Source organism: Phytophthora infestans, genomic scaffold (genome assembly GCF_000142945.1).
Source record: "Phytophthora infestans T30-4 supercont1.14 genomic scaffold, whole genome shotgun sequence".
NCBI classification, from domain to species: Eukaryota; Oomycota; class Peronosporomycetes; order Peronosporales; family Peronosporaceae; genus Phytophthora; species Phytophthora infestans.
This window is the reverse complement of record NW_003303745.1, coordinates 899,192-925,244: the sequence shown is the minus strand read 5'-3', so window position 1 is coordinate 925,244 and position 26,053 is coordinate 899,192. Positions and strand designations below refer to the sequence as shown.

Sequence of the window (26,053 nt, the reverse complement as noted above, 5' to 3'; positions counted from 1 at the left end):
AACCAAGAAGTGAGTCTTCTCCTCCCCATGAGAGCTTCCTAGTAGCATGCCCAGGAGTCGCTTCTTATCACGACTACTCAAGCGAATCCACACTGTCTCGCTGCATTTCATTTAAATAGTAGACGTCGGGATATACTCGAAGAAGATTAGCATTTGGTCGGCGTTATAGACCACAGCAATATCTAAACCCGCCATGTTAGCAAGCACTTTGTCACGGAAGTCCTTTGCCACTGTCGAGGCATCGCTTGGGAAGGTTTGACCTAGTCAAGTTCTCGCTCGAACGCAAAGATGATGACGACGCAAAGCTCTACCTTGTCATAAATTTGTAGGTTCAAAGAAGCCATAAGGAGCACCACTCTCAGTTTTCACTCGCAGGGCTCGTAGACGAAGCATTGTTGGCGACACCGGAGCTCCTTCCTCCCCGTGGCCGTCAATGCATTGGACGAGGTCGTGCTCAGCGTCCGCGCTCAAAGAGATGGTCAACCCAAGCTGCGGATTCCAAGACTCAATGCCCCTGTCACCATGTCCCACATAGCGACACGCTTGCCTTTCCTCTTGACCCACGGATAGATGCTCTTTTGCTTTGTGTCGAGCATAGTTCCGTCCAGGCCCGGAAAGAAGTTACTCAGCGTAGCTTGTATCCCCGTGCTTTCGTACGCGACATCAACAGCGAGTTGAAACTCATACGTCTCCCAGGTGTGCTTGTGCTGATGCTGCTTCCTGCCGCCACCATGGTGATTTGGCGTTCGGCCACGAGGCACTTTTAAAGTGAGATCTCTACTGGCGCATGACGGTCGGCGAGCACAAATGCTGAATTGCTGCTTATCTGATGTTGTCGGAAACAGCATATAGATTTTGGCTGCTCTATTTGGTGCGATTTTATTGGATAAAGTTTTCATGTCGGAATTTACATGTTGTCGGAATCTACAAGTGCGATACGGAACCCTAAATAGGACCTCCTTAAAAATCTACCTGCTCCAGAGCGTGTCTAGTCACCGGGATGGATTGCATAGCGATGTCTTCTCATCGAGGTTGTTCACCAGCCAATACGTTCGGATCGTCAACATCTTGGTTCAATATGGAACGGTTATCAACGCTATTAAATTAGGCGAGAGGGCTTTTTGAGAACTGTTGTTGAGTCACGTCTTAGGACGTCGTCATCGGATTGAAATTTGGAACTCGAGCTCGGCGGACCACCTCGCTTTTTAAAGATTGGCTTTTGCGGTTCAAGGTTTGGCGTCTTTTATTTGGGGCTCTTGGCTCGGAGCACCACCTCTCTAGTATAGTGTGTGTCCAACGCGTCTTAATAGGTGAAGTGCGCTCGTGTGTGCTAACTGCGGACTCTGGCTTCATTGTAGGTGTCGTCCGCCGCATAATTTCGCACCGTGTTCTTAAGTAGTCCATATAAGGTCTTTTGTAATCGAGTGCGCTAATATCCATCACATCATCCTGCTTTGGCCACCATTCGGAGTGAACTTACACCGAGTTATATGCCAAACACAGGAAAAGTACGCTTTAAAAATAATGCAATACATGTCGTATCCAATATAAAACATAAAAATAGGAATTTTCTTATTTAATACCCACTTGCATGAAGCCCTGCAACATTACACCGAGAAAGCAAAGTTGCGCAACCAGCGAAGTGTATCATCTTTATTACCCCTCGATATGTGGTGCTAAGAGTGTCTTCCAGCAATACTACTCGGGCCTTAAAAAAAACGTTGCGGATCAGCTTAACTGTCTGTCATCCTGCATCGACGTGCAAACATTACTTAAGATGCGCAGCAATTCAACTTAAACGCCAAACTCCAGTGGGTTTATAGTAAGGTGCCCGTCAGCTAAGAATATGTGATTCATCCTATCCTCTGTTAGGAGTTCGTCAACGACTTCACAGGGTCGAACCTCCATTATATCTACAGGTTTCTCACAGTGTAAAATTGCGGGGAAAATGGTTCGCTTGGCTACGTCTGTTTAAAAAAATAGCACCATGCAATCTCAAACGATCTTGTATCGGCAATATTTCTAATTGCAAAAAACTAAAAAGAAAGAAGGTAAAATCAAGATTATCTTCGAAACGGTCGGCGGTCTGGCACCCTTAGCCTAAGGGTGGATAAGATCAACCTTTGGACCAGGTGGAAGGTCAGTGTACCATGATCGAAGCTGCTGAGGTCGAGACAGAACCGGATCAATGAGCACAACAGAACCAACACTTAATTTGACAGTCCGCCTGTGGATGGGGAGACGTAGCAACTCTATCTGCAACCGCCAACTAAAAAAAAACGGTGGAATACACTGGCGCGTGCGTGTTTGCCCGCTCAGATACGTCGTATCTGAAGCGTGTAGCTGCTGCGTACCTGGTGTTGGGTTTTCGCTCGTGAACTCCGTTTCGCACTTGAATCGTGGTAGTCGAATACCCGGCAGTTCGACACTAGGACGACCATCTCGGAGGTATCATCCACCTTATCACGGCGTAGATGGTCCCACGAGGTACCAGCCAGATACATCTACAAACACCGCCTGAGCTCGGTGTTCATCCCGTGTATGTCGGTAGGGGTCATACTGAACAGTCCACTATGATCCCGTCCGAAATAACAGCGAGTTGGTCCTAAGTTGCTTAAGTAACAAACATCGATTGATGTGCAATTTTGCTTGGAAAAACTTAAAGTTGCAGGATGACAAATACAGTTCAACCTACGGATTTGTTTTCCGTTCTGCGAAATTTCTTGTGGCTGTTTACGAAGACTGTACTTTACGCACGTACTGTACCAGTAAGTGGCCTTCAATATTCAGAAATACAATACATGTACAGTACTGCACCCCGTTTTCGCGGGGGTGGACCATATAGGATTTGCAAAATAATCCGTTTTAAACATACAAACAATCGATCAGGTGGACTCAGGATCATCACATCTGGAAGGTTATCAAAGGTCCAAGGGCGCGATAACGGGGTGTAGTACTGTACTTCGAAGTATACACGTATGGTCGAAACCAGCATATCCTGGGATTACATGTTCGTGTTTTTTTTGTGGACCTTCAGACTGAAGTTCAGTCCTCACTTCGCCATTTTCCTTTAGAAGACAATCCATCACCAACAAGAAACGCAGGAATCTCCAAGGTCCAATCATGCGTCTACCGTGGTTGCTGCCTCGAAACTTTGATATTTCAAACTGCGAACACAGTCTTAATTAAAAAAATGAAATTCGGATTTTGCGACATGGTGGGTGGATGGTCGATGATGTTGGTTTACGCATATAAGTGACATTTTGGATGGATGTTGACGATGACATTGGTTTACATGTACGCACATAAGTGTCACATACAGCTTTAATTGATGAACCCTTCTATAATAATCCCTGCTATTAGAATACTCCCCGACTAGAATAAAATATCCTATTACGAAATCTAGCAGCATATACGGCTAAAATAATATTGCCTCTCACCTCTCCCTCATAATGTGCGTTACGTTTTACTAACTCATAAGGTACATCCACCACGAATAGGAATACCCTTAGCTAGCAATACAATGTCGATTCCCGTCATTATGACTACGGAAGGGTTCATCTGTCTATGGTAAAAAAAAAACAGCATATCCTAAATGATTGGGCGTTCATGGACCGTTGTTTGCTTTCCGTGGACCTTCAGACCTCACTTCGCGACTTTCCTTTCCAAGACAAGCCATCACCGCCAAGAAACACAAGAGTTCCCAAAGACCAATCATGCGTCTACCCTCCATCCTCGTGGTCGCTGCCTCGACACTCTTTTTACACTATGGTTATACCAGTGCATCTCCCGGTGCGGACGCTGTACTAACTGGTGCTGTGTCGCTGGGATTTTTGCAACTCGTTGGTGCTGACCAAAGTGTCATCGAGCAGCCTCGTTTTCTGAGAGACGGTAAGATTGCCGAAGGTGACAACGAAGAGAGAGTGAATGCTCAAAAGGAGGCGGCAGCAAAAGTCCTGGACCAAGTATTCAAGACGAAGTCTTTATCGCCCCTCGACAAACTCGAGAAAACGTCTAATCTGGCGGTGATTCGTCACGTTGCTGCAATGGTAGACGACAAGGTGGATAAAATATTCGCGTTTGCTGACGCTGTGGGAATGGGTCGTGCGTCAATGCTCAAAATGTTGAAGGGTGATAAACAATTCACGGATGCTGAAAGGTTGAAAACTGTCAAGAGGTATGTAAAATTCTTGATCAAGAAGGAACAAAACAACAAGGCTTAAGCGGAGGTATTGGCGCAAACTCTATGAATTGAAAGCGTCACAATCGATTTGACGTTACAATCCTACCCGAGTTTGGATAAGTAGAGGGTTGCAGGGAAATGTTCAATTGGGTAGTGTAATACTACAACATTTGAGGGAAGAGCAATCCTGTATCGGTAGTGAAAAGGAGAACTGTTGCATCAAACTGTAATTAAAGGCCAAATATCTTCATGTTACGCAAGCTAAGCGTCCAGCACCTGCTGAGGACTGACGATCTGCCATTTCGAATACACAATTAGTGTCCATTATTATACGCTTCCATCGTACTACAGCGTCATCCACCGGCAACTGACTGCTTAGTCTTGCCGTGCAGCTTGCATGCAAGCTCTACCTCACCCATTCATGTTACGGGAGCGAAGTGTCCGGCTTCTTGTCCTACCTCCGAGATCGCTGAGGTGTTGGAGCCTCCTCCGACCCTAATTCAATAAATGCCCTTGTAAATGCGATCGACGCTAGTTATGGTTTAGCGATACTATTCTGGACTTTTAAGCTTTATAGTTTGATACTTGTGACTATCTGATGCAAACCGTTCTTTTTTTAAAAGCTGTCAAACGTAAGTAGTCTATCGATTTTCGCGAGTCAAACGAATAAAAGAAGTTTTTACTGGTCTAAACCCGGTCATTTTGCATACATTGGACTGGAAGGGTTTCAAGCTCTTAGACCTCCCCGGGGAGGAGTAAACAGCATTAGGAGAAGGCATTGGCCCCTCTTGAGCTTAGTAACTTATCACCAGTGTAATATTTGGATTTCAGCAGCTCAATCGGCGCGATACCGGCACCTTTATAGCTCGCTTTTAGTGCATCGTGCCCTTTCTCTTAAACATCAATGAATATTTCTATTCAGCAAAATCAGCAACCAAGAACCTCGTACCTACTGCGTAGCAAACCCACACATCATTCCACAGCTGATTATAAGCCAACCATACATAATTCTTTAGTATGTTTTTAGAGCTACTAATATACGGTATAATACTACCGTCTTACCCTGCATCAACCGCCTAGGCTATCAATTCGAATTGTTTGGCGGGGTCGATGTGCACGGTACCCTCCATTTGAAGACATGCACAAATAGAACGTACCTCTAACAGTACCAGTAGCAGATGCTACTACAGCTCCACTAAAATGGTGGCTTTCAATTGTCCTCCACCCATTCTATTGTGCTGTCCATTGCTTCTCGACGTTCCAGCAGTATACTATTTGTTCAACATTTTCAAACTGCCATCCTAGCCTATAATGATCATACCGAAGAGACGCAACAGCTACAGCTACAGCCTAAAGTTCAAGTTGGACGTCGCCTTAGAGTACAAGAAGAACGTTAGCGAACGCGGTTATAATTCGTTGGCGAAGAAGCACAAACTTTCGTCAAAGTGCGACTCGAACGATTCGTCGACTACCGGGAGCAGGCCGTAAAGCCCATCACCTTGTCCTGGAGGAGAAACCGCACAGCTGGGTCACAGTCAGAATCAGAAAAGGTCCCCGCGTGAAGGATAAATACATACAACTATAGGCACTCAATATATACCCGCGGTTGCATCTAAAAATAACAACTTCAAGTGAAGAACTGCTCCATACGCCTCTTCTGGTTGGCTTAGCAGATTCATAGACAGATGCCATACAATCACGATAACACTACCGACCGAAGTAAAAGACATGAACCAGTTGGCGGTGACCCGGGATACCACAACGACCCGGACGTCAACTATACTGTCGTAATGCAAATGTTTATTCGAGTGTTTGTATAATGCTCAAGTCGGTCTACAGGGTGATTAACGCGATTGGGACGGTCGGATCCACGTCTGTCGCACCCACGCGGCCACTAATGTTCAAGTCCTTCATCCAAATGTGGCCGCTGTAGTACTCGGACGTGCTGCATAGCTCACGCTGAGAATGGGCTGTTCGGATCTGTGTTGCTACTACTCAATCGCGTTGCAGTCGTTTGTTTGTTGATTTCGAGGTCGTCCGACTTGTCGCTTTGTGGGGATAACAAAACAAACAGCTAGTTTTCGCTTTGCTTTGGATCCGGGGTTGGTAGTGTGTGCTGGGGTTTCACCTTGGTTTCACCTGCAGCTAGACTCGGGCTGGGGCAACTTCACCCGGATGTGGCTGCCATTGCAATCAATGGGTGGAGTACGGAATGTCTTCCGTTGTGTCCGACGCGTGGTCAGCTGAGGATTTCAATTTCACCTGGACTGCCAGTGTGCTTGTGGACTGCATTAGGATTTAGTATTGCAAGCTGCATGTTTGTTTTCTGTGATGAAAGGCATTCATGTCCACTTCCCTTGCTGCCTAGTCGGCTGCTAGCAGCACATTGACGAGAACGAGCTGTTCAGCACCAGACTTATGACCTCGTTCACTTTGCAATTTCCACGACACAGAGTACATCAATACATTTGGCTGCTACTTCCGTGCGGGTTGGCCCCCGCATCGACGTGTGTTTCCTGTTTTGCTTCAAAATCCCCGGGTTATACTACAAAGAATTGTTAAGTAGAATTTTCACTGTCCGTGCGCCATCTATCGACGTATGCCAGTGACGTTGAAGCTATCTGTCTACCGTTTGATCGACGGCGAGTGCAACTATCGAGACCCAGCTCTTATCACTTCAAGATGATGCGAGCAGCTAATGAAGACAGACCCATGCAGTACCGGTATTCCTCCCGATTTTACAACCCAAGATCACGTCAGTTTCACAGGAGGCGCTGGTAAAATGGAAGAAGGAGCGCCGTGACTGCGAGACCAAGCTACACAACCGGTGTCGAGTGACTGGAGAGGAGTACGAAGCGGTGGTGGAGCACATCCGAGACTCTTTCGATGCCGACCTCCTCGAGGTGTTTTGCGAATCCCAGCTTAACGTGGACGCCGTTGATGTGACAGAAGGTATGCTAACGGCTGAAATCGAGCACATCGTGGCTAGTGTGAAGAATAAGGTGCTGCCTGACATCGAGGGCCTTTTCAAGAAGGAGCTCAAGATAAATCTGGCGGAGAGCAACGTGAGTGCTCGCGTCGTGGATTACTTTAATGGGTTTTAAGACCATCGTCGACGACAATGGGTTGAGCTAGTGTTTCGTCTTTAAGCGTGGGAAACGTAAGAAGTGCAAGATGCTGACCTGAGCGTTGAAGCCACCGATGCTCAAGACAGAGGTAAAGCAGTGTATCCGTTATACGCATTCTGAAGCCGAAAAAGACCCCAAGGTGTTGTTCCGGCTCATCGTGGAGAAGGCGACCGAGCTCAAACGCCAGCACATCCGTCTCAAGGGGCACAGAAGTGAGGCCTGGAGTGGTGAAGAGAAGACCAAGGCCAAGCATACGTTTAAGTCAAAGAACAAAAGGGACCAAACACAGACGGTGGCTAAGGCTGACCAGAAGACTATCGCCGGGTCAAACCCGAAGTCCAAATTCTTGAACAAGTCAAGACCGCCGCCAGGACCCTGTCCTAAGTGCGATGAGATGCACTGGCTACGGAAAAGCCTTGTAGCGACCGAAGTGGAGAAAGCTGAGCTGCTCAAACGTTTTCGCAATGAGCGGAAGTCCAAGAAGGCAAAGACCAAGCGACTTGTTGAACGCCTACCGACTGCTACGCGTACGGTATTGCTTAATGGAGTACTTGAGCTGTCATATTGCCCCGATAGTGGTTCGGCCTACACCGTTATTGGTCGTTCGCACTGGGAAAACCAGACCTTCGGTGACCAGAAAGTGACAGCGACGCAGATGGCAAAAATACGAGTACGCATCCACACGGCAGTGAGACCGGTGGAACCGATGAATCTCGTGGAAGTTCTCGTTGTGGACGTGAATGATGATGAGTTCATCGTCGGCAACGATCTCTTGACAGCATTGGGGATCGACGTGAACCGTCAGCTGGAGCAGCTGGTGAGTCGCGGAGATGATGAGATGGCCGGTGATCCGATTGAATTGGAGGCTGACGAAATGACAGTGCACGTGAATGATTCAGTTTTTATTGGTGGTGACAATGATATTTTCGCTGCCGTGGAGAAATTAATTGATCGTGCTGTTAACTGTGGTTTCCCGCCGGACCATGTGGAGAAATAACGTACCATCGTACATGCGTATGATGTTTGGCGTCTAGAGCTACGTGCAGATCTACCAGCACGTGTGCCTCCGTTGGAAGTGCAGCTGCGGGAAGGGGCTCGGCCTATAAAGTGTAAGCCCCGAAAGTACTCACCTCACATCCGCGGTTTCCTTCACGACTTTAACGATCGTCTTGCTGAACTAGGATTGGTTTACGAGAATTCGAAGAGCCGATGGTCGAGCCCCGTGCTCCCAGTCAAGCAATCCTCAGATCTTATGGACCTACGGCAGACGGTGGACTACCGACTTACGAACGCCCAGACCGACACTATGGCCGCTGTTATGCCCATTATTTCGTTAGTTGTGGAACATGCTAGCGAAATGAAACACTTTGGCCTTTTCGATTTTCTCAAAGGCTTTGACAGTTGCTGTTGGCCGAGTTGTGCCAAGAGTGGTTTTCATATATGACAGATGAAACGATCTTTACTCCGCGGCGAGCTCCTCAAGGATGCAGCGACGCGGTGATCCATTTCCAGAAGCCCATGGAGGAGTGTTTTGCTACCCTGCTGTACAAGCACCTCCTAATCTGGATCGATGATCTGCTGTTATACGCAGAAGATATCGACATCTACCTCGACAAACTCGCCGAGTTTTGCTCTCTGCTAAACCAGTTTGGGCTCAAGCTAAACGCTAAGAAGACGAGTCTCTACCAGACAGAGGTGAAGTGGTGTGGACGATTGATTAACGGTGACGGCGTCAAGCACGACCCAACACGGATCGACACTCTCCGTGCCATGCCGTACCCTACGACAGCTGGTGAGTTACAGCAACTTGTGTGTGCTATTAACTAGATGAGGGAGAGTATCGTGGATTACGCTCGTCAAGTGGCTCCTCTCCAGCGACGACTTGATGCTGCACTCGCGGACACTAAGCGAACGAAGCGAGCTGCGGCTGGGATCAAAATTGAGTTGACTCAGAAGGAGCGTGTGACTTACGATGAAGTAAAGGAGATGTTAGTGACAGCAGCCACCCTTGCATTCAGTGACTATAGTGCGACTACATGCCTTTTTCACTGATGCCAGCGACGTTGGTTGGGCTGTGATCGTGACCCGAGTAGAGAACTTTGATTCGAAGATCCCTGTGACGGAGCAGCAGCACAAGCTGCTAACCTGTACGAGTGGTACATTTACAGGCAGTCAGCTGAACTGGACTGTAATCGAGAAGGCGGCTCTGCCTATAGTCACTGCTTGTGAGAAGCTTGACTACCTTCTCCTTCGACCCAAACATTTTCGCATGTTCTGCGACCACCGGCATTTGGTGCACGTGTTCACGCCGGACGAGAGCGTCATAAAGCATGTGAAGGGCAAGCTGTTACGATGGGCAATGAAGCTCATATGTTTTAATTATAATGTGGAGCACGTACCAGGGCCGGACAATGTTTAGGCCGATATGGGCTCACGGTGGGCAGACAACCATGTACCCCAGGTTACCGTGAAGAGGCTCAAGGCAATCCGACGCCGACAGCCAGCCCAACGCACTGAGCTCCGCCCGCTCGACGATGACAATTTTGTGTGGCCTTCTTTTGCTGAGATTAAGGAGACGCAGAGCAAGTACCCCCCCCCACACACACCAGAAAATGCTGTACGCTCGGACGACGGCGTTCTCACTGTTGGTGATCGCATTTGGGTACCAGCTGTAGCAACGGATCTCGTTCAGAGGCTGTGCATTGTGGCTCACTGTGGAGTCCAGGGACATCGAGGCCAACAAGCTATGGTGACTCACCTTCAACGCTTTCTCTCGATTGGCCACCTTTGGAAGACCGTGGCTTCATTTGTGAATGATTTTTTGCTTTGTCTGCATTCACGCGGGGTGAAAATTATCCCGAGGCCGAGGGAAGAGCTTATAGACTGCAGACAACGCAACAAGGTTCTACACTTTGATTTTCTTTTTATGGACCCCAGCTATGGATCGAGCAACTACCTGTTGGCTCTAAAAGACCATGCGACGCACTACTGTGAGCTGGTGGTTGCTGATTCAGCTGAAAGTTCAGTAGTTGTGGAGGGTTTGTTAGCGTGGCACTCTCGCTTCGGCGTACCGCCTTCGTGGGTATCAGATCAGGGCTCTTATTTCAGGAATGCAGTTGTAGCAGAGCTGAGGCGACGGCTTCGCACACAGCAGTCCTTTACGCCGGTATACAGCCCATGGGTGAATGGATCGATTGAACGCATCAACCGTGACGTGCTTCAAGTCATCCGTGCCATGATTTTGGAGTACAAGATCCGCCAGAAGGACTGGGTGTACCTTGTGCCGTTGGTACAGTTAACTTTTAATCACACTGCAGTGCCTTCACTAGGCAATCACTCGCCATTGGAATTGTTTACGGGGTTGGAGTGCCCGACACCGTTAGCTGAATTCTACCTCTCGGACGATCGCCGCCTCCAGACTATTCCTGCCAGTACCGAGATTGAGGGCTACCTAACCGATCTACATGAAAGCATCCAAACAATGCACTGTGCGATGGAGGACAAGAGGCAGAAGCAGCGATTACTGAACAAAAAACGTGAACGTGGCGAGAATTTGGTAAACTTTACTGTGGGAGATTACGTCCTTCGATCTCGAGTAGACGAGAAACATGGTAATAAGCTGCAGTGTCGTCGACCGGTGATCTGCGCAGGCCTCAGGGTGACGTAGGTTCAGGCTCGCCTTCACGGACGAAAGCGACGACGTCGTCAAACTGCAAGCAGGAGCGTGCGGAGCAGCGACCAGTAGGCTGGAGAAGGTCTTCACGCCTAAAAACCATCGGGTTCGGGGCAGACTGCGGACGGGGACAATGAACAGCACATGGGTGCCGAGATTGGTCCTACACGTCCACGAGGTCGCCGACCAAGAGCTGTAGTGCGGGAGGGGACGTCTTCACGCGTGCAGCCACGCCGTTCACAGCACCGCCGTAAGGACCGAGGCAAGGGTAACTAACTGCTCGATGAGTAGTGGTTGCGGCGGAGACTGGTGCGATGTGAGCAAATAAAACCAAACGTTGAGGGCTGTGTAGTGTGTGCTGGGGTTTCACCTTGGTTTAACCTCCAGCTGGACTCGGGCTGGAACAACTTCACCCGGATGTGGCTACCATTGCAGTCAATGGGTGGAGTACGGAATGTCTTCCGTTGTGTCCGACGCGTGGTCAGCTGGGGATTTTAATTTCACTTGGACCGCCAGTGTCCTTGTGGACTGCATTAGGATTTAATATTCCCAACTGCATGATCCCTTTCTGTGATGAAGGGCATTCATGTCCACTTCCCTTGCTGCCTAGTCGGTGGCTAGCGGCACATTGACGAGAACGAGCTGGTCAGCACCAGACTCATGATCTCGCCCACTTTGCAATTTGCACAGCACAGAGTACATCAATACTTTTGGCTGCTACTTCCGTGCGGGTTGGCCCCCGCATCGTCGTGTGTTTCCGGTTTTGCTTCAAAATCCCTGGGCTATACGACAGGTTTCAACTTCCGCAATACTCGGAGGGGGGGGGGGGGTAGTGTTTACATTCTGGTAGGTGTCGCTCATTGAGCAAAGGTGAGCGCTCTGAATTTCGAGCTGTTTTTTCTTCTTCTAAAAGTCGTCCTACATTTCAGCTGCAGCCCCCGATAAAAAAATCTAAATTCGGTACTGGGGCTGGGGGCGACCCGTCGTTCACCATGCTCAATATTTGCAAACAGATCTACAGCTCGACCATGCTCTACCGTCGGCACATGTGTTGCAGAATCATGTGGTGCTTCAACGTCTACGGCAAGCGATAACAGTAGGCGAGCCAGTGTGGATGCAGCTCACGAGGATTCCGCCTTGTATAGAGTTGCATAAAAAGCTTGACAAACAACAGGAATTGATTGACGCAATACCATTTTAAAATGGAATAGAGACTAGATCACGCTCTGGAAAAGAAGGGTGTTCCTGCTGGTAACATTACGCGCGAGTTATTACTCGCAAAAAAAGGAAATTTACTAAAAGAGGCCGGACGTTAAGCTGACAAACCAAAGCACGAGATCGTTGCAGGTAATATTGATCCAGAGCGCTCGTATTTTACGTGGGGCGGAGCGTTTCATAGGCTCTTCCTGAAATTAAACTTTCCGAACATTAACCCGCTAGATCCATGGCTACTGTGGTGGTTTGGAACGGCTATCGCCCCTATAACGGGGACCCTTCTGACTATCTAGACACCTTAGAAAGGAAAGCATCATTATCAGAGTTGTCAATCAAGATGCGACTCATCATTAATTGTATTGAAGCACAGTTGTGCACTCCTATGCCAGCAATCACTGATGGACATCACGGTATCGAGCTGGTTAGCATCGGATATGTGGCACTACGACTAATAGTGAGCAAGCTGAAGCGTAAAACAGGATAGTGGAAGCTGTCTCAGAATCATGTCCCGTCCGGCAACAAGACCAAGATCAGGAAAGTAATATCCGACCACTAAACCTACCACAAAAGCGACGGAGACGTACAACCCAAGCTTTATGTCCTACTACTAGCGACGCTGTAGAAGTATCGAGACAGTGAGCACTATTTGTGTCCGTATTAAACTTAAAAATGAGTTAAACTTAGCTTTACCTTTTCTACCAAACACATTGGGTCAAATTATTGTCATAGACTGCCTCTTACATTTTCTCAAGTCCATTGCGTGGATACTCGAAAACAAGAGATAGCAATTAATAGTAGCCAAGAGCAGTTGCGAAACTACTAGATCTAACACGAAGGTCCCTGCGCGAGCATGCTCCGCCATGCTACCTAGTTTTGTTCTCTTCTGCTTAATGATCACTTCCAATTTCTACTATTAGTGATCAAGTCAAGCACGGAGCACACTACTACCCCGAAGAGAGAAATCTACAGATTCTTAGCCGCCCAAAAGAGCGAGTTTACATTGCATTCCTGCAATTTCAAGCTTATATTTACAATTCCAGTGATTAAAAATGTACATTGTTGCAATATTTATCATTGCTTCACCCGGACTTAAAATCATTGTATTACCATACAAAGACACCAATACAGTGTAAACTGTATTGGCGAACCCTGTTGTCAGCATTTAACTATAATTTTTTTAAAGCGGGGACTTCATCTTAAATCTTGTAATCCTGCTGTGTCTCTTCTGCAATCTGGCTCCCTACGTCAATATCGTATTCTCGCATTTTGGGTTTTATGATAAAAACGTCGAGAAGGCGGTAAGAAATGATAGATTAAAATTACGTTAAAAAAATAAACAACTGAAACAGCTGGCGGTGACCCGGGCTACCACAACGTCCCGGACATCAACTATACTGTCGTAATGTATATGTATTATTTGAGTGTTTGTATAATATGATTGACATGGTTGAGGCGGTCAAATCCACGTCTGTCGCACCCACGCGGTCACTAACGTCCAAGTCCTTCATCCAAAAATATTCGGACGTGCTGTCGAGCCCACGCTGAGAATGGGCTATTTGTAGCTGTCTTGCTGCTACTCAATCGCGTTGCAGTCGTTTGTGCTAGCCTTTGCTGTGTGTGGAGGCTGAGAGCTCCGTTGGACCCGGTGCTGGCTGGCTGGGCCACCTGTACCGCCACTACGGCGGTCTACATTTTGGTGAGGGTGCTTTGGATATCGTGCTGTATATCTTGAACAAGTCGTCCTACACTTCAGAAACAACTCCCGATAAAATAATTATTCCAAATTTGGTACTGGGAGTGGGGGGTGACCCGGGTCACCGCCAACTGTTTCAACTGTCGCAAAGCGCCTTGTGCCGTTCCAACACTGATGAGGACTCTGATACGACTATATCACGCAAAACTTAAACTGAAGATATACTACTTCCGTCTTACACACATAAACCGCCTATGCTTTTAATTAAAATAGTAGATACACTAGGCGCTCTATTTCCTTTAAGACGCCTAGGCGTTCAATTGCAGAAGTATTTAACAGCTCGGAATAAAGTGAACATAATCAATTTCTATTATACGTGGTCATTTTTCACCTCAATTCGCATCATACCAAAAAGCGTTGCTTCATACCATTTCCAGACTCAGTCAGTAGAGCTAATAGTTTTATACAGTACACGTCCTTAAAAGCACTCTTAGGGCCATGCCGAACCGGGCGTTGATCGTGCATTCCGTGCCATACGGGTAGGCATCAACTCAGGTGCCATTTTCTTCATGCCGAACCGAAATCGGTTCGTGCCACCGTGCCATGCAGATTTCGTCGAGCAGAAACTTCTCCCATATGCAGCTTCGCAGCACACAAATGACTCGCTCTTGCAGCTCGTAGCGGAAGGCCGCTGTGTTGCGGTGGGCACTAAGCACCATTTCAAGTGGAGCGTTAAGGCCTGCGCGAATGAGGATGCAGGGGCTGGCTGCTTTAGCAGCAATCCCCCGATAGCATTTGAGCTGGATGGTAGGAATAGCCTGCCAACCAAGAAACAAAGCTCTGAATCTTGTTGACAGAAGGTAACGACTCTGTACCTGTTCGACGTCGCGACTGGGCCTCATCAACACGTAGACTTGGACCGAGCATCCGCACAAGCTTCTCAAACGAACGGAACGACATTCGATAGTATTGTCGAAATTGACCCTCATTCAGCAGCAACTGTGAGTGATGCTTCCAGTTCAAGCGACGTCGCTCCAAGCAGGGGCGTTTCTCGTCACAGCTGACTAAGTAGAGCGCCACTAATTGCTGCGAGAATACAGCAACAACCAGTCCCGAATCCTCCTCCTTCTTTTGGCGCGAAAATAGAAGTGCAAGCCCGCATGAAATCGCTGTAAATTCGAATGTGGCGCGTGGCATGGCATGGCACTACGCGGAGCCATGGCACTTTCGTTGCCCCCTAGCCTGCTCATCTGGCAGACCAATCAGATGCCGTCGTGGCACGGATGGCACGACATGGCTCCGGTTCGGCATGGCCCTTAGAGTAGGATGTTTTACAGAGGTTCGTTTGTAGAGAAGAAATCGCTTGAAAATGGCAGAGTAACCTTAGCTAGAAGAGGTTCATCGTGTTTATCAAAGAATACGATTGTATCGCGTCCTCCTAATAAGTTTTATCCACAATCCATTTCTTGATTCCGTTAAGACGGTTATTATACTTCTAGCATAAATGGAGTACCAGATGCAGTAGAGGACGTTGAAGTCAATCACGGTTAATTAAAGTCGATCTTCAGCAATACCAGCTTGATTGATGAAGAGCACCCTTTTCAAGAATATTGTTGAGATGCAGTTGGGAACAAGGTATCGCGCTCATTGTCTTATTGACTGCCGAAAGACAAATTGAGCGGAGGCTAATGTCCTAAGAGGGTTGTCGCGGCACGCCGTTAACTACCCATCAGACAATGGAAGGTTAGCTGTTCTCTACAGTTTATCTTTTGATTATTCTGCTAATTACCATGACGCTACTTTTCTCTCTCCAGCCCACCACCGTAGATTAATGGAAAGGCACCCTAAAATGATGGAGGGGGTTCGAGTCCTCCCAGTGGTATTCTTTTTTTTTACAGATTTGTCAAAAGCTTAGTTCGAGCCAGCGCAACAACGCCATATCTGAGCTATTGCTATCGTCTTCTGCCAAAAGCGCCTAAAAAGAGAACGCAGGTGAATCATATTGGTTATTGCGGTTATGTCGGTCAAACCGTTAAGTTTTTCGTCGCGTACTGCTTGTGCCATGCCCCGCCTTCTGTTGGCTTAGCGAGTTGGATGTTTTGCCTTGTTTGAAAGCTGGATGGCTTCAGAATACGGTCGTTCAGCCTGTTATAATTTGACAATATCCACCAGTGTTTGTCGAAGCGTTTTATTTTTTTACAAAATCGTCTTCTGACCACTGGACGAATAAATTCAAACAGTTGGTGAAGACATGGCCTCTCGTGAGTGCGTCGGAATACCCCTGAACATGATGTTATTTCGCTACGAGAATTGGCCAAAAATGTTTACGAGCGGTTCATCAGAGTTTGTCAGTCTCCGTAAGTGCGAAAGTTGATATCACCCGAACAACAGCAGAATACTGGTCCCACTGAAGTCTGTGAGAAACGATTGTGGTATCTTGTGCGAACAGAAAGGTGATAGCTTTAGCGGAAGCGCTCCACCAGGAAGTAGCTTCATGAAAACGATCAATAAATCTCATGTTGAGGTTTCCAGCCACCGTGTTATTTTCGCATGGTTGCCTGTAGTGGTGAACGTGACGTGACGGCCAAACTGAACATGTCGATCCGTCCAGCACTTGACTATACTGTTTTATATACGCTCTAGATACCCAGCGGTAGAGCTGCTCAGGCCTCGAAAAATCGCACAATGCTCTTCAAATTGAGAATACGTCGATCCGTCCAGCACTAGACTTTCCTGGTTTTATACTTCCACCAAGTATGCTCTAGTTCATCAACGGTAGAGCTGCTAAGGCCACGTAAAACAGCAACAATGCTCTTAGAATTCAGACACCGACTCAGACAAAGTTGCTTCAATATACTTAGCCGTGAATACATCCATCTCCACTGAATTGTGTTTCATTTCACCGCTCGGTCCTGGTCGAGATAGACATATAGTCCCGAGGTCGTCTTGCACGCGCGCCAGAACATTTCGGTCGACGTGCACTCGACACAGGATTTTAGGGATCTCAGGATACTCAGCATCGCTCGCATTCATACACACAAGGACTCGGTCCGTTACGAGGCGTTGATGCAATAGCAGGCTATTTTTTTAAGAGAATAGTCTTCGGTTGGATGGAGTCCCACGTTTTATTAAGCTCAGCTTTGCCAGGTAGCCAGCACTGAGCAAAAGGGAGTACTCTTTTTACTTCAGTGAGAATAATAATGTTGCACACAGGTGCATCAGATTGGTTATTGCGGTTATGTCGGTCAAACCGTTAAGGTTTTCGTCGCGTACTGCTTGTGCCATGCCCCGCCTTCTGTTGGCTTAGCGAGTTATATGTTTTGCCTTGTTTGAAAGCTGGATGGCTTCAGAATACGGTCGTCCAGCCTGTTATAATTTGACAATATCCACCAGTGTTTGTCGAAGCGTTTTCTTTTTTGACAAAATCGTCTTCTGACCACTGGACGAATAAATTCAAACAGTTGGTGAAGACATGGCCTCTCGTGAGTGCGTCGGAATACCCCTGAACATGATGTTATTTCGCTACGAGAATTGGCCAAAAATGTTTACGAGCGGTTCATCAGAGTTTGTCAGTCTCCGTAAGTGCGAAAGTTGATATCACCCGAACAACAGCAGAATACTGGTCCCACTGAAGTCTGTGAGAAACGATTGTGGTATCTTGTGCGAACAGAAAGGTGATAGCTTTAGCGGAAGCGTTCCACGAGGAAGTAGCTTCATGAAAACGATCAATAAATCTCATGTTGAGGTTTCCAGCCACCGTGTTATTTTCGCATGGATGCCTGTAGCGGTGAACGTGTCGTGACGGCCAAACTGAACATGTCGATCCGTCCAGCACTTGACTATCCTGTTTTATATACGCTCTAGATACCCAGCGGTAGAGCTGCTCAGGCCTCGAAAAATCGCACAATGCTCTTCAAATTGAGAATACGTCGATCCGTCCAGCACTAGACTTTCCTGGTTTTATACTTCCACCAAGTATGCTCTAGTTCATCAACGGTAGAGCTGCTAAGGCCTCGTAAAACAGCAACAATGCTCTTAGAATTCAGTCACCGACTCAGACACAATTGCTTCAAAATACTTAGCCGTGAATACATCCATCTCCACTGAATTGTGTTTCATTTCACCGCTCGGTCCTGGTCGAGATAGACATATAGTCCCGAGCTCGTCTTGCACGCGCGCCAGAACATTTCGGTCGACGTGCACTCGACACAGGATTTTAGGGATCTCAGGATATACAGCATCGCTCGCATTCATACACACAAGGACTCGGTCCGTTACGAGGCGTTGATGCAATAGCAGGCTATTTTTTTAAGAGAATAGTCTTCGGTTGGATGAAGTCCCACGTTTTATTAAGCTCAGCTTCGCCAGGTAGCCAGCACTGAGCAAGAGGGAGTACTCTTTTTACTTCAGTGAGAATAATAATGTTGCACAGAGGTCAATTGTGTTTTTTGTCTTGTATGTATAGTCAATAACAACAGCACCCATGTAGCGTCGTGCCAGGTTTATAGTGTCAGGGTGAGCCCACAACAGGTATTTTAAGCATCGTAATTCAGGTTCCACCTCGTACTTGTAGTGGAGTCGATGCTCGGAATGCTTACGAAAAAGTAATTTAGCAGTATCTGTTGTCAGCCTTTTCGCCTTGCATCTTAACACTTGCAATACCCTTCGGAATTACAAGGAAATTTTTATCAGATAGCAATAGGATGGCGTATATTTTGGACACAGAAACGCCTGCAGCAATTTAATTTTTTTTTAAATCATTCACAGCTGAAAATTTAGCAGTCGTGTTCTGTTGAGCACTGCGGTGCCGATGAATTGAATGCACACGGACGTTTAAAGAAGTTGGGTGATTGTGGATGTAGCTGCTGGCTCGAGTGTGAGCGATTCTCCTCGCCCCTTTAATATTAATTTCATCGCCAGCGACAATCTTGTTTCGCACGGGGCACCCCATTCAGTTGGCGCTCCTTAGTTTCTCCCCGAATTCTGGCGTGCCCGTCCAGCGGTCAATTTGCAAGACCCTCACCCTCTACATAATTGTGACTCTAGCTAAGCATTCAACGCGATCCCGTTGGGCATCGCGTTGAAGGCCGGTACGGCTGCCTCCACAGTAATAAATGCGACGTTTGCCCCTATCACGACTGTTCGTCCAGGAAGCCTCTAATTTTCAGCAACAGACCCTTAGACCATGGACACTGCTCAGATCTAGCTAAGAGCTGAAATCACTCACAAGACCAATATAGAGGTGAGCTTTGCCACAAGACTGCTGCAGCTCGAATTCATTGTTGTGGCAGGGCGAATAGAAAGCGCTGCAATATTTCAATGTATGTACGCAAGCTCAAAATTGGTTGTAAAGGAAATTGTTGACATTGTTGAGCTTGGTGGAGTGAAATGGTTTCTGTACTTTGTTTAAGGGACCTCGAATGACCGAGACTCGGCTTGCAGGGAAGGTTATGACCTTGAAAAATTGAACTCGCTTAATAGGGATCCGTTTTCTACACATTTAGTACCACTTCATTTCATCTTGACCTCGCTCCTATTAGATAAGGTTTTGATCGGGTTAGAAATGAAAGTATATCAAATGACATGAAGCGTATTTGCATTCTTAAAGGCGCGCGACACAAACGCGATGGATGCTGGAGGAGCCCTGGTCGCGCGGCGCTCCCTTCACAAAAAAGAAATCTTGGACAGGCACATCACTTGTGTACAAACGACAGCATGAATGGCATTTGTTGGTGCCACGAAAAATGTCATTTTCATCATGCCACCAAGCAACAACTTTCTTTTATCTTGATTCTTGTATGCTCTAAAAGAATAGCTGTGATCGAACGATTTTGACACGATGACAGGCAAAAAAACACGCCGCCGTGCCTCGATTTTCCGTGCCATGACACTAGAAATTGAGATATGGTTTGTAATAAAATCGCCCTGCCATTGTCCCATCATGATTGTTTTTCATCGATGAAGATAAAAGTAGCATGGCACATGGCAATTTTGCCATGTCACTACATGTAGCGGAAGTCACCCGTGCCATTTCATTGCTCTAAACTGTTGCCCTAGCAAGCGTTTAGTCAATCGGATCGCAGCGTTTTGTGCCATGCCACCCAGACAACTGTGCCACAGCGGTTCGTCTGGAGGTGGACATGGTATTTGGCACGCCAAGCTCTCGTGCAGAATACGGTAGCGATTCTGAAACGGCTCGCTGTACTTACCATTCCACTTGTGCTGCAACCAACATTAACATGCGCCTTGACGTCGACGGAACCATGTACCGCGGCTGCAGGAATGTCTGGGATCCCTGAGCATTCACAAGAGCCAGCGGCCCTTTTCTTGCCAGCAACGTGTGCCTCTGTGGGGACGTCAAACGTTTATGCGCGAGAGCTTCAAACCACCCAAACCCTTTTGCAAAATTGCTAGTTCAGTAACCCTCTCGGAGTGACAGCACGAAAAAAAAATATCTCGAAGAAGAAGAATTATATTGAGGCGCCATAAGAAAGCTAAAACGTTGGGCGATTTTGTATATGTTTTGGCATGAAAATCTACCGTTTTGATTTGCCTACAATTTAAATTGTGCAGAAGGTTCGGTTAGCCCTGTCGCCAATTTAGTAGCATTTTTACTATAAATTCCACTATGACACGCTTGCTAGCTCGTGGACACAGTGTAGCTTCAGGGTTACGAAGAAAACTTAAGTGATATTGGCAAAAAGCACATATTCTGGTGGGGCTGTCAGCTGCTACAGGTCATACTCACGCCTGCATCACTACTGACGGCTCAACCACTGGTACCATAACATCGCCATACGGCACAAAACTAAGTTAGAAGTGCGTCTTAATTTGCTTGTACCACACATTTTTAGAGCCTTTAGCCAAGATTACTTGCTTGTGCTCTTGACTACTCTCGATAGCGGTTTCGCTGACACTAAAAACGCGAGCAGCACCCATACTATGCTCGATGATGCCCTTGGCCAACGAAAAGAACAAAACCGACAGGTATCGCTCTTTAATCTCGTTACAAGACTTCGAAATAGCCTGGGAAGTTCTCAGTGTAAGCGAGGGGTATCGCTTTAAAAGAGACGAAGCCAACCTTCCCTCACCGATAGCCTACTCACGAGCTGAGACACTTGTTGCGCCTTTTCAAGGAGCTCGCGGCGGCTGACAGGGTATCCTACTTGCTGCCTTGCTGACACTCAAGCCTCCCACGAGCAATATGGATACAGCCACCAGAAACGAGGTTAAAAGATTCTCGCAAAATTGGGGAGCACGGTTTTTGAGGCTTTATTCTTCCTTCCACATAAGTACGATGGCTACGAGCAAAACTCCAATGCACGAGGAATTTATTCTTTTCTAAGAGCCGGCGTCAAAGCTGTGCTCCTTCAGTGGCGCTCCTTACTGGTGGAAATTCACGATGTTCTTTCGTAAATCACGGCGATATTCCCGCATATCTTTTCCAGTCATCGTGAAGCACGCGGCGGCGACCTGGGCTACTAGACGCGGTAACACATCTACACAGTGGACCAAGCACTTCCGTACAAGGTATTCGCCCCCTTGCTCTGACGTAATGACTACAACGTTGGACCCGCCAGCAGCGGTGAAGCGTGCCGATGAGAGTTGGGCCGATATCGGTCCTTTCAAGAGAAAGCCCATACAGCCCGGAGAGAGCTCCATCATATTCGATTTGGGCGTCCGTGTTGAATACACCGAAGGAACCAAAACGAAGGTTGGCTATATTTGCCTGGCAGATGAGTATTGCCGACGCACTGATACCGCCGACAACTTGTTGCTGCTGTCGCATGGAAATACGTCCGCCGCCGTAAAACACCTGCGACTAGTTCATCACTTGGTGTCTCCAAAACCAAAGAGGGCGATGACAACAAAACGAAAGCGGGAAGAAGAGATTGAGCACTTACGCTCGTCTGTTTTGTTCTCTCGCAATCCTGCCCGTTTAAATCTTCTTCTCGAGACGTTGCGCATTGTTAGCCACAATCTACCGCTTCGGATAGGCGAGTACGAAGCATCAAGACTCAAAGAAGCTGTCGTGGTCAGAGACGAGATGCAGGTCGTCATCACTGTTGAGCTTATCGAAGAATCAATTATCGAGCTCTATGTGTCGACAACTAAGGAAGTAATCGAATTTCTCCATTCAAATCGCCAATTGTTTCCTTACTTCACGATGGTGGCGGACTTCTGGACATGCAAAACGATGGGCGAGCAATACCTCGGCTTGCGAGTATATCTTATTGATACTAATTGGCACTTTTGGTCTGTCCTTTTGGGAACACGCAAGTTTAACCCCGCCTATGGTGATCGAGATGGCGGGATCAGACGACCTTTTCTGCTGTGGGTGAAGCGCACTTTGGAGGATTTCCAGCTGACCGTTAAGGATTTATACGGTGCCACCAGCGATAAGGGCTCCGATGTTGTGGGCTTGCTGACCGAAGAGCTCGATTTGGAATGGGAATGATGCATGGCTCATATGGCTCACGCGGCAACGAGGGCTTCCTGTGGAATATATGACAATGCTACATGCAAAAATCCCGCCATGCGTGATTTAATTGCAAAGCTGACACGGACAAACTGCCAAGTTCGGTCCGTTAAAGCTACTGGTGATTTGTTCGAAGCGCTGTGCAAAGCCCAGACCGAAACTTCCTCAACGAAGTTGTTGAGCTATTCGGCCTCTCGGTTTTTGAGTGTGACAAGCTCCATCAAGCGTGTCTTAGAAAAGTGACCTGCTTTGGAGTCGTGGTATGCAGAGCGAGCAAAAAAGCAATTCGAGATAAAAAAAACCACCAGTTATATTTCCACTGGCAGCTCAAGAAACCAATCTGATCCAGCTCCTATCAATTTTACAGCCTGTGACAGAGCTAAAACGCGCCTGTCAAGCTGAGTCTGCGACTCAAGTCGAAGCTCTGATGAAGCTATTCAAAATCCGTTCGAACGATCTTAACCCGGAAAAACCAGCTCGACACTATCTGGCGATAGAGAAGAACCGTCGGTGGATTAACCCCAGCGAGTTGCTGCCACTAGCAAAGTCTACACGTCTGCTACTACGGGATGCACTTGACGAGCGGTACTTTTGTCGTTACTAAGATAACGCCAAGATGGCTGAGAGCTCATTTGTGTTTGAAATGCAACAAAGGCTTCACCCGATTTACAAAAGTCCAAGATTGAGTCTAAATGCTGTTGTGCTGCTGGTGTGTCGTCAGCACGGCATCGGCACTCGTGACGCTTGTGACGCTTGTGCTAAGCGAGACAGAGTGAATGAGAATATTCACGATAAGTTACTCACTCTTATGAGAGCCGTCGCAAAGCCAATCGATGCTGCTGAACCTCCTTCTCCCACTCCTGTAGCATATATTAGTGAATTGGAGAATTTATTTGCTCCTCCGCCACGCAGACCACAAGTCATCACCTCAGACTGGATGCACCGACGCAATGCAGACGAATTAGACCGTTGGATTGACGACCCAATCGCGGTAGAGCGCTCACTGAATGGAGCACCCGAATCTGTGTTCCCATTCTGGCGGAGAAATGAACACCAAGGTGACTACAAAATTCTATCAAGAGTCGCACGATTGCTGTTCGCTATCCCAGCTTCGTCGTGCCAAATAGAGCGCGACTTTAGCGTGAGTGGGAGCATGGGTCACTGTGCAACGCACTAATTGTCGCAACACAACATTGATATGTGCTCGTTTCTAAACAGAAATCGCGAGTTTGTTGACCTTCTGCAGTGTGAACCGATTACTAAAGGAAAACACCGACAGTATACACCCTCGTGTTTTACGTATCCGCTGGATTTGAATATGGACATGAATATCGCCGATTTCGCGGACGAGATGCTGGCCAATTTCATCTCGAACACTAGTTTGTGTGACGAAGAGAAAGACTCGACATAGCTACACTGAACGTGAATTTGCGAAGGAGTATATGGTAGGTCTGCTCGACGAGTCTGTGCGTTTGATCCAGGAGGCAACCCGAACATTTCGGTGTCTAGTTTCTCACAGCAGAGCAACAGCGGCTTTAACTAGGACGTTTCGTGCAGGCCGAACGACGCTGACACCGTCGTCAGTGTGTCGTTCATAGTGACGGGCACTGGTAGCGCGTAGGGCGTAAGAGTGCCGAAGACGTACATTGAGCCACTGGCGGACGCCGCAATGACGTACCCGGACGTTCAGTTCAATGCGACGGGTCTGGTTGGTTTTGCGAACGTGGAGCTGGGTGCCGGTGCGATTACGACGGTAACCATCGGTGTCCGTGAGGTGCAGCAATGGACTACAGTAGTTTACATTGGGATCCGTCCAAAGTTCATCTTACGAGCCCTGATTATGAAACGAAGCCGAAGATAATTATCTTCTTTTGGCCATACACGCGTATGTCACTTATCTAAAGCTACTTGCATATAATATATTGAATTAAGCTGTGATACTTCATCCTAGGCTGACTCGGAACGTGGCCTTCCTGTTGCGGCCATCGCGTACCCAACCTTCTTTCTAGCACGCTATAAGATACTCGCAGTATTTCAACATCCCAACGCAGCTTGCGCATTGATCTGTAGCGTTTCGCTGCGGCCTCCGCTCTCTGTGCAACCTCTTTCTGAACATCAGCAATTACTGCCCGACGGTCCGCGTTTCCGTTTGAGTTTAGCTCACCACGGTAGGCAAGAGGCAATACCTGATGATGCACCCGAGATGGCGATACGATGTCCTCCTTATTTCGGAAACTCTTTACTTCGGAAAGCTGAGGTTTTCATTCTCCGCCTCGACCTTCAGCTGCGACGGTAAGGCGGATGCATGCGCCTTGACAAGAGCATATCGCATTCCCTGCTGGATACTGCGATCTTCTTTGGATAAATCTTCGTCGTCTTCATCTCCAACGTCACCCGATCCATCTCCAGTATCGCCGCTCACACAAGCGTAACGGCGGATGGCCTCGCGAACGAGATCGTGTATCAGTTTCACGCTATTCTCCACCGTTTGCTTTGCCTGCTCGGAAATATCGTCGATCCGTACCTCGGTAAGACGTTGGCCGACCTCCCCTGCCACGTCATGCTCCACCTTGATATCGCTAATTTCCGTACACCTTCCTGTTTGTGGATGGGCAGTCAGAAGTTGGCGCTGCACAAGTTCCATACGCTTCTCCACTTCTTTTTCCACAAGATCTTTTATTGTGTTGCAGGCCTCAGCTTCATCTACTATATCACGTATTTCAGGTACACGATCGCAATGCTGCTGTAATTTTTCTCGTAGAATTGAGACCGCATCGGCTTGACGTTGAGCTTGAAGGTTAAGATCAGATTGAGTAGATATTAAAGCTTGCTGCACTTGAGCTTCGAAGTGGCGCTTTGATTTCTCAATTTCTTCCAGCACGAAGCTCTTGACAGCGTCATGCGAAGTTCCATCTGAAGTGATCGTGTTTGAAGTAAGCTCCTGTTTCAAATCATCACGCGCCAACTTAAAGACCAGCTCGAACGATCTTCCAAAGTGGTCCTTCATCTGTGCTGTAGATTTTTTTACAAGCTGCTGCGTCAGTTCGGTTGTCATTTCTATAGCTCTCGCTTGGTGCGTTGCTATCTCCTCCTCGACAAGTTGGTGGATGTGTGAGATAAGGACCTGCAAGCCACTGCCAATTTTCGCGTCAACCTGCTGCTCCACTCGAGCGACACCGTCTACCTGTGCGGCAATCATGGACTGCGACTCGCTATGGGCCTCCCGAAGAGCACGAAATAGCTTGTCCGCCACAGATCTTTCTATCTCCTCTCCGACGTTAGCTTGCATTGTTTCTAGCCGTAAGAATTGCTCGCGTATACTAGCGTGTGTCGCCATCAGCTCTTCATGAAATCGGCCTGCGATTGCCAGTTGTTGATTGGCTAGCTGTTTAATGCCGGCATCTGTGGATTCTCGATCAGCAAGCAGAGCGGAACTTTGGGCTTCGCCTTGGCCTTCGAGCTGGATCTGCATAAATGTGTGCCCTTCAGCGAGGGCCTGTGTTTGAGTAAGAAAATACTCTGCAAGCTTAGCCAAATAGTCTTGAACATGCGGGACAAGCTCGACGGTAGATCGTTCTGCCACCACCTCAGCCACTGCGGTCTCGTCGCTATGGTCTACAACGACAATGGCCGCTTCAGGAATCTCTTGTTGCTGCGCCGTCGCTTGTGCTCTGACCTGCGC

At 47.6% G+C, this 26,053-nt stretch overlaps 1 protein-coding gene across 1 annotated transcript; it reads left to right on the top strand.

The window, feature by feature from the left end:
- Positions 1–3,716: 3,716 nt before the first annotated feature.
- On the top strand, positions 3,717–4,223 carry PITG_09160 (secreted RxLR effector peptide protein, putative; the record flags this gene model as incomplete). The annotated part of the gene is made up of 1 exon (XM_002903429.1): positions 3,717–4,223. The coding sequence occupies one exon, from the start codon at positions 3,717–3,719 to the stop codon at positions 4,221–4,223; it is 507 nt and encodes a 168-aa protein (XP_002903475.1).
- Between the last annotated feature and the right edge of the window lie 21,830 nt (positions 4,224–26,053).